Source organism: Microcebus murinus, chromosome 13 (assembly GCF_040939455.1).
Source record: "Microcebus murinus isolate Inina chromosome 13, M.murinus_Inina_mat1.0, whole genome shotgun sequence".
Lineage (NCBI taxonomy): Eukaryota > Metazoa > Chordata > Mammalia > Primates > Cheirogaleidae > Microcebus > Microcebus murinus.
In genome coordinates this window covers 69,032,321-69,048,055 of record NC_134116.1, presented here as the reverse complement: position 1 = coordinate 69,048,055, position 15,735 = coordinate 69,032,321, and the positions used below count along the sequence as shown (strand labels likewise).

At 42.4% G+C, this 15,735-nt stretch overlaps 1 protein-coding gene across 4 annotated transcripts in view; it reads right to left on the bottom strand.

Annotated features, from left to right (window-relative positions):
* SMAD9 (SMAD family member 9) overlaps positions 1 to 15,735 on the bottom strand; it is a 69,961-nt gene that overhangs the window by 3,882 nt on the left and 50,344 nt on the right. For all 4 annotated transcript variants that reach the window (XM_020290419.2, XM_076009481.1, XM_012748098.3 and 1 more), the window contains 2 exons: positions 14,155 to 14,376; positions 4,869 to 5,125 (listed from right to left, as the gene is read on the bottom strand). In XM_020290419.2, coding sequence (XP_020146008.1) covers positions 4,869 to 5,125; positions 14,155 to 14,376 — 479 coding nt within the window. The remainder of the gene's footprint in view (positions 1 to 4,868; positions 5,126 to 14,154; positions 14,377 to 15,735) is intronic.

Genomic DNA, 15,735 nt, shown 5'->3' with positions numbered 1-15,735 from the left:
CTCTCCTCTCTCTGACTCACGTGGCAATTTCCCATTTATCACCACTCATAGAAGAGACAAAAATAAAAAAGAAATAATATGTTTGTATATTTTTCTCTGTATGTCATACATCAATGAAAAATTATTTTAAAAATGAAGGGAGATCACAGCCAAGCAAATCAGTTTTGTTACTGGTAGCAGTGATTCTCTGTAGAGGTGGTTCAAAACTGTATTTCACCACAACCATGCAGCCTGGTCAAACTTTATATTCATGCCCATGAACTTCAGGTGGACCTCTGACTCCACCTGGCAGGCACCCTGCACCCCCAAGTCCCTTTGTTGTCACATCCTTCCTCCTAGCCAACTGCTCCACCCCCCAAAGCCTATAACTGCTACTCCCCATCTACATCTGCAACTGATGATCTTATTTCTTATTTTAATGAGAAAGATGAAGCAATAAGAAATGAGAATTTCCACAGCACCTGCACCCACATACCTGGCCTTTCTACCTCTTACTATAGATTAATAATCTGTGTTTCCAAATAAGCTGGTCCAACCATTTATGTGTTATTTAGACTCACTGTTCTTCCCAGGGACATCATTCCACCAAATCTCCCCATTCTCTCCTACCATCTTTGGCTCCTACTAGCTCATTCCCATCAGCATATGAATACACTGAAATATATCCTGTCTCCAGAATACTTCTCTTGGTTCTCCTGCCCCCACCAGTTATTATCCTGTGTCTCTGATCCCCTTTCTAGCAAAAACCCTCAAAAGGCTTGTCCATGCTGGCTTTCTCAATTCCTCCCCTTCCATTCTCTCTTAAATCCATTCCAATCAGCATTTTACCCCAGCCTCCAAGAAAACTTTTCTGGTCAAGATCAAAAAAGACCTTTACATTGCTAAAAGTAAGGATCAGCTCTCTGCCTTCATGCCGTGTGGGCAGTATTTGATTTAGTTCATCACTCCCTCTCCTCCTCAATGCAGCTGTCTTTTCTTGGCTTCCAAAGCACCAGACTTTCTTGGTCCTACTACTACCTCACTGGATGGTCTTAGTTTCTTTGCTGGTTCTTTCTCTTCTCCCCCATCTTTTTTTTTTTTTTTTTTGAGGCAGAGTCTCGCTTTGTTGTCCAGGCTAGAGTGAGTGCCGTGGCGTCAGCCTAGCTCACAGCAACCTCAAACTCCTGGGCTCCAGTGATCCTTCTGCCTCAGCCTCCCGAGTAGCTGGGACTACAGGCATGTGCCACCATGCCCGGCTAATTTTTTTTTATATATATATCAGTTGGCCAATTAATTTCTATTTATAGTAGAGACGGGGTCTCGCTCTTGCTCAGGCTGGTTTCGAACTCCTGACCTTGAGCAATCCGCCCGCCTCGGCCTCCCAAGAGCTAGGATTACAGGCGTGAGCCACAGCGCCCGGCCCTCCCCCATCTTTTAATGTTGATGTGTCCCAGGCCTCAGTTCCAGAACCCCCTTGTCTTCTCTGTTTCAACGCAAACCTTCGATGTTCTCATTCGAACTCACGGAGTTAAGAACCATCCCGATGCTAGTAATTCCCAAATTAAATCTCAAGCCCGGAGCTCTCTCCCAAAATCAGACTCTCATTGACCTGCCTACTCAGCATCGCCACCTGAATGTGAGACAGACATGGCAAAGTTATCACTGAAACGGAACTCTTAACCTTACCTGCAAGCCTGAGACACCTACATCTTCTCCATCTTGGTTGAAGGCAACTAACTTCATCCTTCCAACTCCTTTCTTTTTCTCACACCCCACACCTAATCTGCCTCCACAATTCAGAATCTGTCCCCTTCTGACAAGTGCTACTGGACTCTCCTGGTGGGAGCGGCGTCATCTCCCACCTGAATATTGCAACAGCCTCCCACCTGGTTTCCCTCCTTACAGCGTTCACCTGCATAATATCTGCTCTCCACACAGCAGACAGAGTGATCCTTTAAAAACAGAAGTCTGATCATGAAAATCTTCTGGTCCCTTCGCTGCAAAGGCTCCCTAGTTCTTTCGAGTAAAAGCCAAACTCCTTGCTGTGGCTTAGGAAGCCCAAGCCTTGTTCTGGGTTCCCTGTCGCTGCTTTGATCTCACCGCTGTGGCTTAGGAAGCCCAAGCCTTGTTCTGGGTTCCCTGTCGCTGCTCTGATCTCACCGCCCCAGCTTGTTCTTCCCAATTTCCAGGCTTCCTCTTGCCGATGGGCTTTCTTCCTTGCTCTTCCCTCTGCCTCTGCGGCTCTTCCCCAGACAGCCCTGAAGAGTCTTCTCGCAAGCTCTCCTTTCCATGAGGCCTGCCCTGTAGTGACCCCCACTCCCACGCCCTTCACCCTGCTCTAGGTTTTCTCTTTCCATCCACCTTCTTTGTGATGCTAGAATATTGGTTTCATGAGGGCAGAGATCTGTGAGTAATCTATTTTTCTTTTTTTTTTTAGATTCAAGCATTATACACTGAAAAAGTAATCTCAAAGCATGAACAAAAGTTTAAAACATTTCTACGTAATTGTTTAGAGTTTATATCTTTTTACTAACTTCAGTAGATCATAATTATTTTCCAAAACTCTGATACAAAAAGGGAGTGTTTCCTCAATATTTTAGTAACTTTTTAAGCAAAGCATAACACTGATGTAGGCTGCCACAGAACTCTTACCATTCCCTATTCACTATGGCTCTGCATTAAGCACAACTAGACAACAGTGTGGCCACAGCTGTTCTTCACCTCCCTTTGCCTCCAAGACAGTAGTTCTCATGGTTACAAATGTGTTCACTTGGAATCAGCAATGTTATAGAATCGCTAAAACCAACACTTTGAAAGTTTACAGCTCATTAATGAAACTTAAATTGATTTAGTGACTCAACTATTTCAACAGAACTGAAATCCAATGGATAATCTCCTTATTTTCCTTCCTTCCTTCCTTTTTTTCACTTCTTTTCTTTTTCCCCCATCATCTTTCAGCTGAACTAGACTCAGCATTACTTTGTGAGTAATCACTGATGTGTCCCAACACGTACCACAGCACCTGGCCTGGCACACAGCAAGCAGGGGCTCAGTAGGTATTTGTTGACTGGCTGAATGAATCAGTTTAGAATCAGCAGAAATCAGAGCTGAAAGAGATCTTAAAGGTGATCTGATCCATCACCCCCAGTAGTAGCCATGAGTGTTCACTCATGTATAATTTTTAAGACTGATCATCTATAGTTATATGTATTAAATATTTTTTAAAGTCCATGCAATATAAGTTTGTTTTCTGCAAATTGTGTAGCTTGATAAATTTAAATGTTGCATACTTGAGAAATACATCTAGTTGATACTAAGAAAATCAGCTTTCTATGTAAGCTTATATTTAACTACAGTGAAGTAATTACCTAGGAGATATTGGCATTTCATCCTAATTTTAAAAACACAGACCTGGAAAAAAAACAAGTCAAATGATGGTTCATTAATGGCAATTTAATGCCCTCTGCTGGCTCTAAAGCAACAGAACATTTGAAAAGATTTCCAGGTATTTATTAATTGCTTTATAACGTAAGCTTTACAAACTGTAAATTCTAATAAAACTTCTTTGTCATCATAAAAGAGAAATGATTTCAAGAAGTCATTTTTGAAATTTCAAACTATATTCTTGATTCTTACTTTGAAAGTAATTATTAAAATTATAAATACAATAAAAACACAATTTAAGTATTTTAAAAATAGGACAATTATTTGTCAAGGTAATATTTTTTTTTTAGACAGAGTCTCACTCTGTTGCCTGGGCTAGAGTGTTGTGGCGTCAGCCTTGCTCACAGCAACCTCAAACTCCTGGGCTTAAGCCATCCTCCTGCCTCAGCCTGCCAAGTAGTTGGGACTACAGGCATGTGCCACCATGCCCAGCTTATTTTTTCTATATATTTTTAGTTGGCCAATTAATTCCTTTCTATTTTTAGTAGAGATGGGGTCTCACTCTTGCTCAGGCTGGTTTTGAACTCCTGACCTTGAGCGATCCACCCCCCTCGGCCTTCCAGAGTGCTAGGATTACAGGCGTGAGCCACTGCGCCTGGCCTGTCAAGGTAATTTTAAAGAGCTAAAAAAAATTTACTTTGAAAAAGCAAGCCATACTGACTCCTGGGCTTGCTATATGACATTGTGGAAACTGCGTCACATGTACCCAGACAGTTTGATAAACAAGCTCAGATTTTGAAATATTAGAAAGATTTCTGAGCATTTTGCAACAGATAAAATAGCAGATGATGAAACTGAAGCCTTCAGCTTCAATGTGCAAATCCAGTTGTTTTTCCTTCCTGCTAAGAAACTTTCTTGGTTCTCTGAGAAATCCAACACATATTCATAAGCATAACATGTACTACCATATCAGAATTAATCACACTCACCAAATGTTTCCATCCCAATTTGTTTATACCTTTATAATAGCACTTATTTTATACTGTCTTATATTAGAGCCAGTTCTGCCTATTTTGTAGTTTACCTATGGGTATTATCTCCTCGGTTCGACTGTATGCTTTCTAAGAGTAAGCAGAGTGATCTTATTGAGTTTAAATTCACCAACATTCCCTGAGTGATAAGTGTGCTTAGCAATTTGAAGGGTGGAAAAAATCTCTGTAGCATTTAGTCCTATAAAATTATTATTGTCACTTTATCTTCTGCATTAAAAACAATGAGATAGACACCTGAGTTGTTTTTCCTCCAAAAGTAACATGTGTAAGAATTTCCATACACATGCTGAAGAAAACAGTTCATACTCACAGAGGAACTCTTCCTAGTATTAATAGAATTTACAAAAGCTGCTGTCAGAATTGGCTGTAGAACTGCCACATCAACCAAAGAATGCTTCTTTGTTTTGTTTGATCATTTTCCATTTTGTGATCTGACAGTCAGCACTCCCTTACCTTAACAAAACTCATTCGGATGGTGCACATCTTAGTCAACTCGTAAACGACTTCGAAGCCGTGGTGCACTGACTGCGCCAGCAGCTGAGCAAAGAGCTGGTTGTTGAAGACCTTGAGGCTGCACCCGCTGGGGATCTTGCAGACAGTGGCCGGGTGGAAGCCGTGCTGATAGTTGCAATTCCGGCTCTGCACAAAGATGCTGCTGTCACTCACGCACTCGGCGTACACCTCTCCCCCGACGTAGTACAAGTGCACACCTGCAGACACAAAAACACAGCCTGCCTTCACGTGCTCTTTCACACTGTGCCCTTCCCACTGACTCTTCTAACCTAGAGATGTTAAGTCTCTGCCGTCAGGTTCACTGTCAGAATCACCGAGCAAAGGTGAGTAAAATGTGTGACCCAAATGCCACTGCTTTTAATCACAATCTGTACTTTCTCCATGAATCCCTTCAAAAGTGGATTGCAACCCATGTTAATCATTCCCAGTACTATTTCTCCCATCGCTCTCTCAATCTCCTGTTTGTTTCAAAATGAAGGCTTCATAATATCAGAAACGAAATAAATATATCATGCCAGAAAAAAAATTAAATAAACCTTCATATACATATACTAATTTGAAAATTTTAAACTGGACACAGTTAGTATGAAAATGTTACTTAAGTGCATACACTAAACCCACTGCAGAGGAGACAATAAATGACATTTGAATTTTAATTTACCAACAGATATGAATCTATTTCTCTTAACGAATACCTCAAAGAGACTCATTTCATTTAAAAGTCCATTACCCACTCATATAAATCATAAATTGTCTATTTTTTACTTGTGAGCAGTGAAATTTCCACCACATTTTCAGATATAATAATATCAAAATTCACAAGCAAAATGTAGCTTATATCACTTTATCTCACATTCTTAGAATTAAAGTTCTAAAGAGTACACTGAGAAAGTTGCTGTTCATGCTAATTTCCATTCCAAATTAAATTTTAGTTGATTCTTTCCCTCCAATTGTCTGGGTTTGAGACTCAACAGAAATTTATAGCAAGGGACTGGAGTTAGATAAAATAACTTCTAGTCTAGTAAATATTAAATACCAGAACAATTTTTCCCCAACCTTTCTTTTTCATACCTCCCACTTCAAGGAAAATCTCCAACTTTTAAGTAGAAAAAAAAGTCTTCAGCTCTTATCAAGAATAGAACTTACAGACCTCCAGGGCGTTTCAGAATGGAAGAACTTTGTGCAGAACTTTGGATTTAAGAAACATTCCTGATGTAGCTGCTCAGAGTGTCTTTGTCAGGTTCTAAGTGGCACTTATGACAATTTTACATTTATGTGACCACCTCCTGCCATATTTATTATTTCCTTTTCCCGTCTATTTTCCCTTAATAAAATTTTAGAAAAGAATGATTCTGAGTATTTTATATTCCAGTCACATCACTCTGAAGAAACTGGCCTAGGGTCACACAGAAGCAGCCCAGCTCTGAATATTCAGGCCAAGGTCCCCTGTCACTTCGAACATTAACTTCCCCTCCTCCTCTCCCTCAGCCTTCCTCTCAACCCTCTCTTCCTCAGCTCCGTCATTTACTTTCCTGCATGGCCTTGGGCCTGAAACCCGAGGCCAGGTGGTTGTGCCCAGCAGGTAGAAGGCTGGTCCTACCAGGGGAACATAGTTACTTGGCTGCATCACCAGAGTAGAGTAGGAATTTGAATTGAATGACCTTCCAATACATAATCCTCCCCAACCCTATCATGTAGAACAGATAAGATTTTTGTTATATGACTCCGGTCTTTATTTAGGGGGTGGTTTTCAATCCCCAACCACAGCACACTTCGGCAGAGGAGAGGCTGGGCAGGTAGGCAGCAGTTCAGTGTCCTGAGGGAGAAGAAGGAAGGAGGCTGCTCTGAAAGCCAGGAGAGGGCAGAACTGACCTTTGTGTGAAGGAGGCTGGGTTTGGGACAGAGACAGCAGCATTGAAAGAGTCCAGCAAGCAAACAATTTTTTGTTGATGTTGTTGAGGCAGAGTCTCACTCTGTCACACCCGGCAGAGTGCAGTAGCATCATCACAGCTCACTGCAACCTCCAACTCCTGGGCTCAAGCAATCCTCCTGCCTCAGCCTCCCGAGTAGCTGTGTACACAGGTGCACACCATGACACCCAGCTAATTTTTCTATTTTTTGTAGAGACGGGGTCTTTCCTCTTGCTCAGGATGGTCTCAAACTCCCGAGTTCAAGCAATCCTCCCACCTTGGCCTCCCAGAGTGCTAGGATTACAGGTGTGAGCCACCTGCCCGGCCAGCAAAGGATTTGACTTGCACCCACCTGGCAGGCCAAAGTAGTGGCATTAATTCACATGTATCATATTCAAGATCACCCTGGAATAGAACAGTGGTTCTCAAACTGTAGCTTGCACCAGAATCACGTGAAGGGCTTATTACAAAAACAGATCACTGCTTCAGTCTGGGGCAAAGCCCAACACTTTGCATTTCCTACAAGTTCCCAGGTGAGGCTGATGCTGTCTCGCTTTGCCACACTTTGAGAAGCACCGATGAGAAGCTTGGGCCAGGGTACAAGCCAGTGCTGGAATTGGAAGGGCTGGATTTTAAAGCACGTGATACTTGGCAACTATTTTCAGACAAGAGGTCCACAGAATTCATTATCCCATTCTGTTTGTGAATACTAGCAGGAGTTTTTATACCTATTTCAGAATTTCACCTCACTGAAAGTTGCTATTTGTGAACTGTTTTATGTGACATTCCTTTCAATCGATACAGGAAAAAAATGAACACGTGCAGAGTTTACTGCAGACTCCAGGATGACAGTTCTGTATGAAATGCTTAAGAGTGACACCATACCTATTATTGGTGCAATAAAGTATGCCAATAACCTGTTAATTATTGTAACAGGGAAGCTTTAGAAGTGGAAAACAAAGCCACTGCCACAATCCCACAGCCCGTTCTACCCCCACAATAAGGATAACGGCCCCAAAGCAAGTACTACCCGAGATGGTGAAGGAAACCCAGGCACTGAGCTCTTCAGGTTCTGTTCACACCTTGGACCGCATTTCCATTTGGTCTTTATCTGAACTTGCCAAGAAATAGGTGTGACTGCCCCCCACTTTTTATGGGATTGGGGAGTTTGGAGTCCTGGTGTTGTGGTGAATTAGGACCAGGAGCACCCTGAGTTCGATCGGGTCTGCTGGGTGGGACTGCAAGTGTGTCCCCTTTAATCCTCTTCTGTCGTCTTGAAATGGCTGGAAAAGGACTGGGAAAAGCACAGATTAGGTGGGTTGTGAGAGCAGTCCAGTGCTCTGCAATCTACTAATCGAGGAGGAAGTTGGTGTCCCAAAGTGGAAGGAGTGAGCAGGTGGGAGGCAGGTGAACGGATCACCATGGTGGGCGGAGTGCATCCTGCCACCGCCCTGCCCACCGGACTCTGATGCGAGACCCTCCTTAGGACAAGCCTAAATTAACCAGCACAAACCCAGCACCTTCTCTTGAGTTTGTAACTGGTGTTCCCCTTGCCTTTGCTGCCTTCCCTTCCACGCAGCTATTCTAAAACCGGGCTGATTCTCAGCATCAGCTGAAGCTTTAAGAAAATACATATTCCTGGGTGTCATTATGGTATTTAAAAAAATTCCTTAGTTATATACTCAAATAGATGGGAGAACATATAAAGTCTGAGATTTGCTCTGAAATATTCTAGCAAAAATATTATGACAGGATAGATGAAAAAGAAGGGCAGAGCGTGGGAATCATTATTGAAGCATATTGGAGACGGTAATATGAAGACTCATTATACTCCTCTACTTTCGTGTGCACTTGAAATTTCCTACAATAAGAAAATGTTTTAATGTATGATCAAAAAAATATATGAAAGTAAAGAGTTCCAGATCCACACCAGGGCTTCGGTCGGAGGGTCGAGGTGGGTACTCTACAGGACTGTGCCCATTGTTGCACACTGCGCAACTCCAGGGTCTGCCTCATAGTCTTCTGAGCTTTGTATAATTATTACAGTACTTTTCCAGCAGATGGCAGTCATTTCTCTTGAGAAAGGGGCACCCTTTCCTAACTCACACGAAGTCGCCTTTGGGCCAGTCTTTTATGTGCAATTTTTAAAAATAAAATTACGATCATACTTACTCTACAGGATGTTTTAAAACTTTTTTTTTTCATTTAATAATGTATTGTGAATATTTTCTCAAGCTATTAAGTACTCTGCAACATAAAGTTTAACGATTGCAAGAGTATGACATCCTTTGCTAAAATATTTTTTAGGATTTGCTTTTTTAAAGATGAGTAGCCTTGGGGGGAGAGGGAAAAAAATTGTTTTTAAATAAATATGAGTAGCCTTACACATGTTCAAAGATAGACTAGAAGGATATTCTGAGATGGAAACTAAATGCATTGAGAAAGAAAGCAATCCAAACAACACCTGGAAGTGCAGACCGTCTTTCCAAGAAACTGGCCAACGCACTCATCATATCAGGATAATCCCTTTCATAAAACAGGAAGAAATACTGGAATTCCACAGAGACTTCCAAGAAAATAAAGATTCCCAGAAAAGTTTTTTAAAAAATCCCAATTTCAAAAACAATTGGATGATTTGGAATATGTGATAATTATTTTCAAGATGCTCTTGATTTACCTCAGAAATTGCCATAACTGAGGTTAATGCCTCAGGAATTACCATGATTATCCACTTTCTCTCCCAGGAAGGGAAGGAGAGACATCAGGCAGGACGAATACAACACGTCTACGCCTGCACAAGAGCCACGAGCCTGTCTTGCTCGGTGTCGCTGCATACCAAGCACCTGGCGCAGGCTCACGCTGAGGGTTAACAGAGCTAACTTAAGTCACGTCAGAAATCACAAGTGCTAAGAAACGTACTGTTGATTGTGATTACATTAAGTCACGGGTCCCTAAGAAATGTAATCCTACCTCAAGGTCTATGTTCATGCAGGCGTGTGGTTTGCCTAATTATTTGGGAATCGGGGCCATCTTAAAAGCCACTCTTTAAAAAGATGACCCTCCAGTCACCTAGGCTGTGACATCATTCCCGAACCATCAGGCGCCCTCTGCTTTATTTGCGCAGTCACATATGGCACCATGTGGCAGCAGTTCTTTGTCTTTTTCTTCTTGGAAAGACCCTTATAATCCCCGACAGAGGTACTCGGGGGGCCGGGGTAAATCTCAGGGCAGTTCTCCCCTTCTAGCACAATATTTCTGTAAGGAAGACATAACACTTTCTCTGATTTACATTTTAAAAGTAAATCCTAGTAAAAATGTCCCCACTTTATTATTATTATTATCTGGGCTTTCTTTCAACATGACGGAGTTGACGCTGACACATCACTGTGCAGCACACGGATTCGATTCTACAAGCAATGCCCTGGGAGAGGTGACAAGATAGAAGGGCAGGAGGGTCTGTCCCCTCCAGCAGCAGCCTGAGACCAAGACGTGGGTGTGAGTCCCTGGCATCCCTCACGTGACCACGGGCAAGTTACCAAGCCCTCTGAGCTTCAACTGTCTCAGCCGTAAAATGGGACTGATAAAACCTAACTTGTAGGGTTATTATAAGGATTAGAAATAACCTGTGTCTAAGTGCATGCCAGGGTGCCTCACGCATATTACGTGACCAACGTGGGTAGCTATCATCATCATCGTCGCCATCGTTATCATCCTTCCTATTATTCAGCATATCACTGAAGACAGTTCAAGCGGTGGCCTTCGGTATGCCAGCGCTAACCGGTTAGTAGCTAGTCAGAGCACTTGGCTAGTGCGGTCAAGGCAGTAGGTTCAATCCCTTTGCACCAGTTAACTGTTGCAAGGCCACAAATGTTCATAAATGCCTCCTGTCAGCCCCACCACCTGACAGTGCGGGGAAAGCGTGCAGGTGAACCGGATACACCGTCACTGCTAGAGCAAACACAACTCTCGGCACACGCGCTGCCAACAGGGTAGTGATGTCACCTCCTTAAGGAGGACCAGCCATCTTAGCTCATTTTAAATCACAAGGAACAAAAGCTAGAAGTTGCCTCAAAGCTAATTGATGACTACTGAAAGGGAAAATGGCTTATTACTAAGTATTAAAATATGTGTGTGTGTGTATATATATATATATATATATATATGTATGTAGTTTTGTACATGTCTTCTACCCTTGCCCACCTACAGTCTAATCTCAATAGAGCAGCCAGGGAGCCTTTTGAAGCATAAACTCAGACGGTATAAACTCCTCAACCTAGATCTGTCTTCTCATTTCCCAGAGAGTGAAAGCCAAAGCCCTCCAAACAGACTCCAGGCTCCTGCGACCTGTCCCCTCCCTCTGCTCCACGCAGGGCCTCCCAGCTCTTCCTCACGACAAGCCAGGCGGGTGCAGGGCCTTTGCACTTGCTGTTCTCTTTGCTGGGAAAGCTTCCCCGCAGATGTCCCCACTGTTGATTCCCTGGCTAGCCTTCTGCTCAAATGTCACCTTCTCAGTATGGCCTTCCCTGGTTACGCCGGCCTAAAGGCCCCATTCTCTTCCCCTGCTTTGTTTTTCTGTGCTGGACCTACTCTATACGGTGTTCCCTGTGTGTCTTCTCCCCAGCAGCACCTAACCATGAAAGCAAGGGGGTTCGTCCTTGTCTCCCTACTGCACCGCTAGTGTCCAGTCCGGCTGAGAGTATATGCTCGGTAAACACTGATAAGATGAACGCCTATCTCTAAAATCTAAGTGTCTCTATTACTTAACTCTGCAGAGCAACTTAACTTACTCGCTAACCTAGGAGTGCTGTGCAGCTAACTTACTGGGGCTGGTGCTCCAGAAAGCCAGGCAGCTCAGAACCAGATAACCAAGGCAGCACCCGAGACAGCGTCCCGTGATCGCACAGAAGAGTGACAAGCCCTTGCTTTAAAATCTCCTAAGCCAACCCGTTTTTCTACTATGCTTTACGGCATGGCTTGTAGCTCCTCTAAAAAAAAAAAAAAAAGAAAAAGAAAAAGAAAAAGAATTCTACATTAGAGTAATTCCTAAGCAGCTTTCTGAGAAAACTGTGACTACTCTGCCTTAGGGATTACCTGAGACTGAGTGCCCTTCCCTCCAGCTGAGCACGGATGGGCATTCCGGTTTTGAGAATAAGTCATCAGTCCCGCTCGTACGGTTACTTAACCCTGCGGATTAGCTCTCAGTCAGTCCCCAACACAGAACGTCTACTCTGCACGTCCTCATCAGGAACAGCTCGAAGAAGCTAACTGCAGAAAGGTTCCCAGAAACTTTTCAGTGTTCCTTTAATATTTTAATCCTGTCTTTGGATCCGCTGGCACCAGCAGAAGTTTAAGGCAGAAACCAACCTGCAAAGCCCTTAGCAAATAGCTCCACAAAGCTACCTGTGAATGTTATGCCTTTAGATTTCACTGAAGATTCTTTTTTTCTAAGTTTATTTATTTTTTTTTTTATACCAGAAACGTCTGTTGTATCTAAGTTTATTTTTTAATTTCAAAGTAACTTTTATTTTTAGTTATTATGGGTACACAAGAGTTGTATATATTTTATAGGGCACATGTGATGTTTTGATACAAGCATGCAATGTGAAGTAATCAAATCAGGGTAATTGGGGTCTCCCTTACCTCAGGCATTTTAGATTTCTTTGTGTTAGGAACACTCCTGTTCCACTCTTATCTTAAAGTATCCTTAACTTATTGGTGAGGATAGTCACTTGGGTTGTGCTATCACAGTCACTGAAGATTCTTATAAAAATCATTTGAAAGTAAAGCCAGGCCTGAGAAACTTGTTTAAGAATTCAATCAAAGTAAGAGGACTATTTCCTTTGAAGAACAGCTATGTCCCCCTTTGAGATAAAAATTACACGACAGAGTGAGTTTCCCCTTTCTGACCTCCCTGTCGGGAAACCCAGAGCAAAATGACAACCACAGTCACAATGACCTACTTGGATTCTTCTCTTCTACCCCCAACCCAATTTCTGATTTTCTATTTTTTCTTTTTATTTCTTTCTCAACAGAGTGAGAAAGAAAAGGTCTCACTCCAGTCACCCAGGCTGGAGTGCAGTGGCACAATCATAGCTCACTGTAACCTCAAACTCCCAGACTCAAGCGATTCTCCTGCCTCGGCCTCCTGAGTAGCTGGGAATGCAGGTCCACACCATCACTCCCAGCTCCCAGCTAATTTTTTTTTAGCAGGGTGTGGAGAGATGGGGTCTTGCTAGGTTTCTCAGGTTGGACTTGAACTCCTGACTTCAAGCAATACTGCCTCCGCCTCCTAAAGTTCTGGGGTTACAGGCATGAGCCACCATGTCTGGCCTGATTTTCTAGTTTTCACTTATCATCTCACTGCCAAGGTTTCTTATAAGCTGCTAAAAGCCACTATGGAAAGAAACAGAATATAAATAAGCATAAAGTAACAGTCTCCATTAAGAGTCAACATCAATGAAAAAATTCAGCCTGTTTCTAACAATGGCATGTAGGTTTCCTACAACAGGAGACATTTAGGAGGTGTGTTAGGAAGAAAATTTGTATCACCAAGTGGAATAACAAATCTTCCCTGGAAATTTGAAAAAAAAATAGGCTCAAGACTACCTTCTCAAGGTGGTTTAAGTGTGGGAAGGAGAGAGAAAAGATCAAACGACTCTGAAGGTCCTTTATACTGGTGACTCCAGAGTAGCATCACTCAAAGATGTTACCTGTTCTAATATATAAGAAAATAATTTAAAGATACTCAACGAGGCCTCATATTCAGCTGGGATTTGCCATCATTGCTCACAGTGCAGAGGTGGGATTTAAAAGCATCACTGATCAGAGGCCAGTGTGGCCTTTGCCCAATCGACTGTCATAACAATCGCCTGGATGCAAGAGATTTCCAATCGCAAGTACAGATCAGTCATTATTTCTAACTACCTAGCTTCTAAGTCTCCAAAGGGAACTTTACCTCATATAAATAAGCATCCAGTCAGAATTCCTCTTCTTTGGAAGTGATCTTAGCAACTTTAGGCAATTCAAGAAGAATGCATAATACTTCCATTCAATAATTTCATGTTGCTTCCATATTTGTCACCTTGTTTTCACAATACTCACTTCATGCCACCCCCCAACGGGTGACTTCAGAGGCAGAGAGACTAAGATCCCGAAAGCTTGTGTGCTCTCTCTGATGGTCACACCAGGACTGTCCCCACAGTTCGCCTGCCCTGGTGTCTTTCCCCAGGGCTACACGACCAATAGGTGATGACTGGTTCCTATTTCCACATCTCAGCTCAGAAGACCTTACAAAGCAATGACATGTTTGCTCTTACCCTTTCCTATGTGTCTCCTGGTGTTTTCTATCGTTGAGTTCCTGTTTACGTTGGAAAGAAGGCCGAGACAGAATCTGTTCCTGTTATTGGAAGGGTCAGTGAACCCATCGATGAGCACGCTTCGCGAGGAGGCCTGGAACGTCTCCCCAACGCGGTTGTTCAGTTCATAGTAGGCGACCGAGCACCAGTGTTGGGGCTCCTCGTAGCAAACCGGCCGGAAGTCTGCAAGAAAACAAACCAGATGGCACGTCACTACTGTCATACCCGGGCTTCGAGGGCTCATGACTCCAGACCTGGAGACCCACATTAATGCTTTTAGCCAGGAAGGGAACCTCAAGACCAACTAGGTGGCTCTGCAATCTTTTAAAGCCTGTCACTTTCATGGAAGCTGTGTGGGGTTAGCTCATTTGCTTTGCAGACCTGAGGGGCGGAGGTCAGGATGGTTGCTAGTCGTCCATGGCTGGAGCATTTGTAAACATGTGTATGGGCAAGGAGGGGGCCAGGGGGAAAGACAGTGTGAACAGATCGATGTAAAAAATGATCAACCCTAAAGCAAACACAGCTAAAAGGAAGTTGGCAGGTCCCCTCCTCTTTACATACTAAAGGTAGCATATTACTGTTCCAAACTGATTCCCTGTGGCAAACAGTGTCATTTTATAACAAACTAAAGATAAGAAATAATAGTTTCGATGTGATAAAAACCAAACCCAAACCACTGAATAGAACTTTAAATTATTTAAGAAAAAGAAAAACGTCCACATAAAGGGGCTCATGTTCTCCTTCGTGTATATACAGGACATCTAGTTATGTATGGCATACAAATATTTTAAAGCTGCATATTTCATTAGGAACCCTATCAATATCATGTTTTCACTCCAAATTTTAAAGTTAAGAAGTTTCCTATAACCAACCATAGTTCAGAGTTCTTTTTTTCTTTGCCACCCACATGATTTCTCTGCCTTTCTATTGATTTGTATGTTACACCTTTCTTTTTTTTGAGTATCCTAGCAATTCTAGAGTGTGTTCCTATATGCACTAAAATATAAATATATAAAATAAATAAATTAAAGAGGTTATTATTTGACTTACAAAAGGATCTTCACTTATAAAAGAATTCACTCTGGGATATTTAAATAGTAAACTGCTTTAGAGCCCGTCCACTCAAAATGTGGTTCATGGAACAGTAGCCTGGGAGCTTCTTAGGAACACAAATTCTTGGACCCCACCCCAGATCTAAAGAATCAAAATCTGCATTTTTACAAAAGCACCACATGGTTTATATGAATATCAAAGTTGAGCAACACTTATCTAGCCTATGATAAGATGCAAATCAAATTGTATATACACCTTATTTATGTATATTTATAAGAGCACTCCCTAGCCAAATGAAAGACACCACTATAAATCTGTAGTAAAAACACAAATAGAACAAAACCTCTAACTTCTTAAGTTCCCAGTTCCACACTAAACATCAGGAACTACAAACTTCTACATGCCAGGTTAAAATTAAAAATTAACTTATTCTAGTAACGAGGATGATAAAACATCCATTCTACAGCACTGAGGAATGCCAAAGTTAAA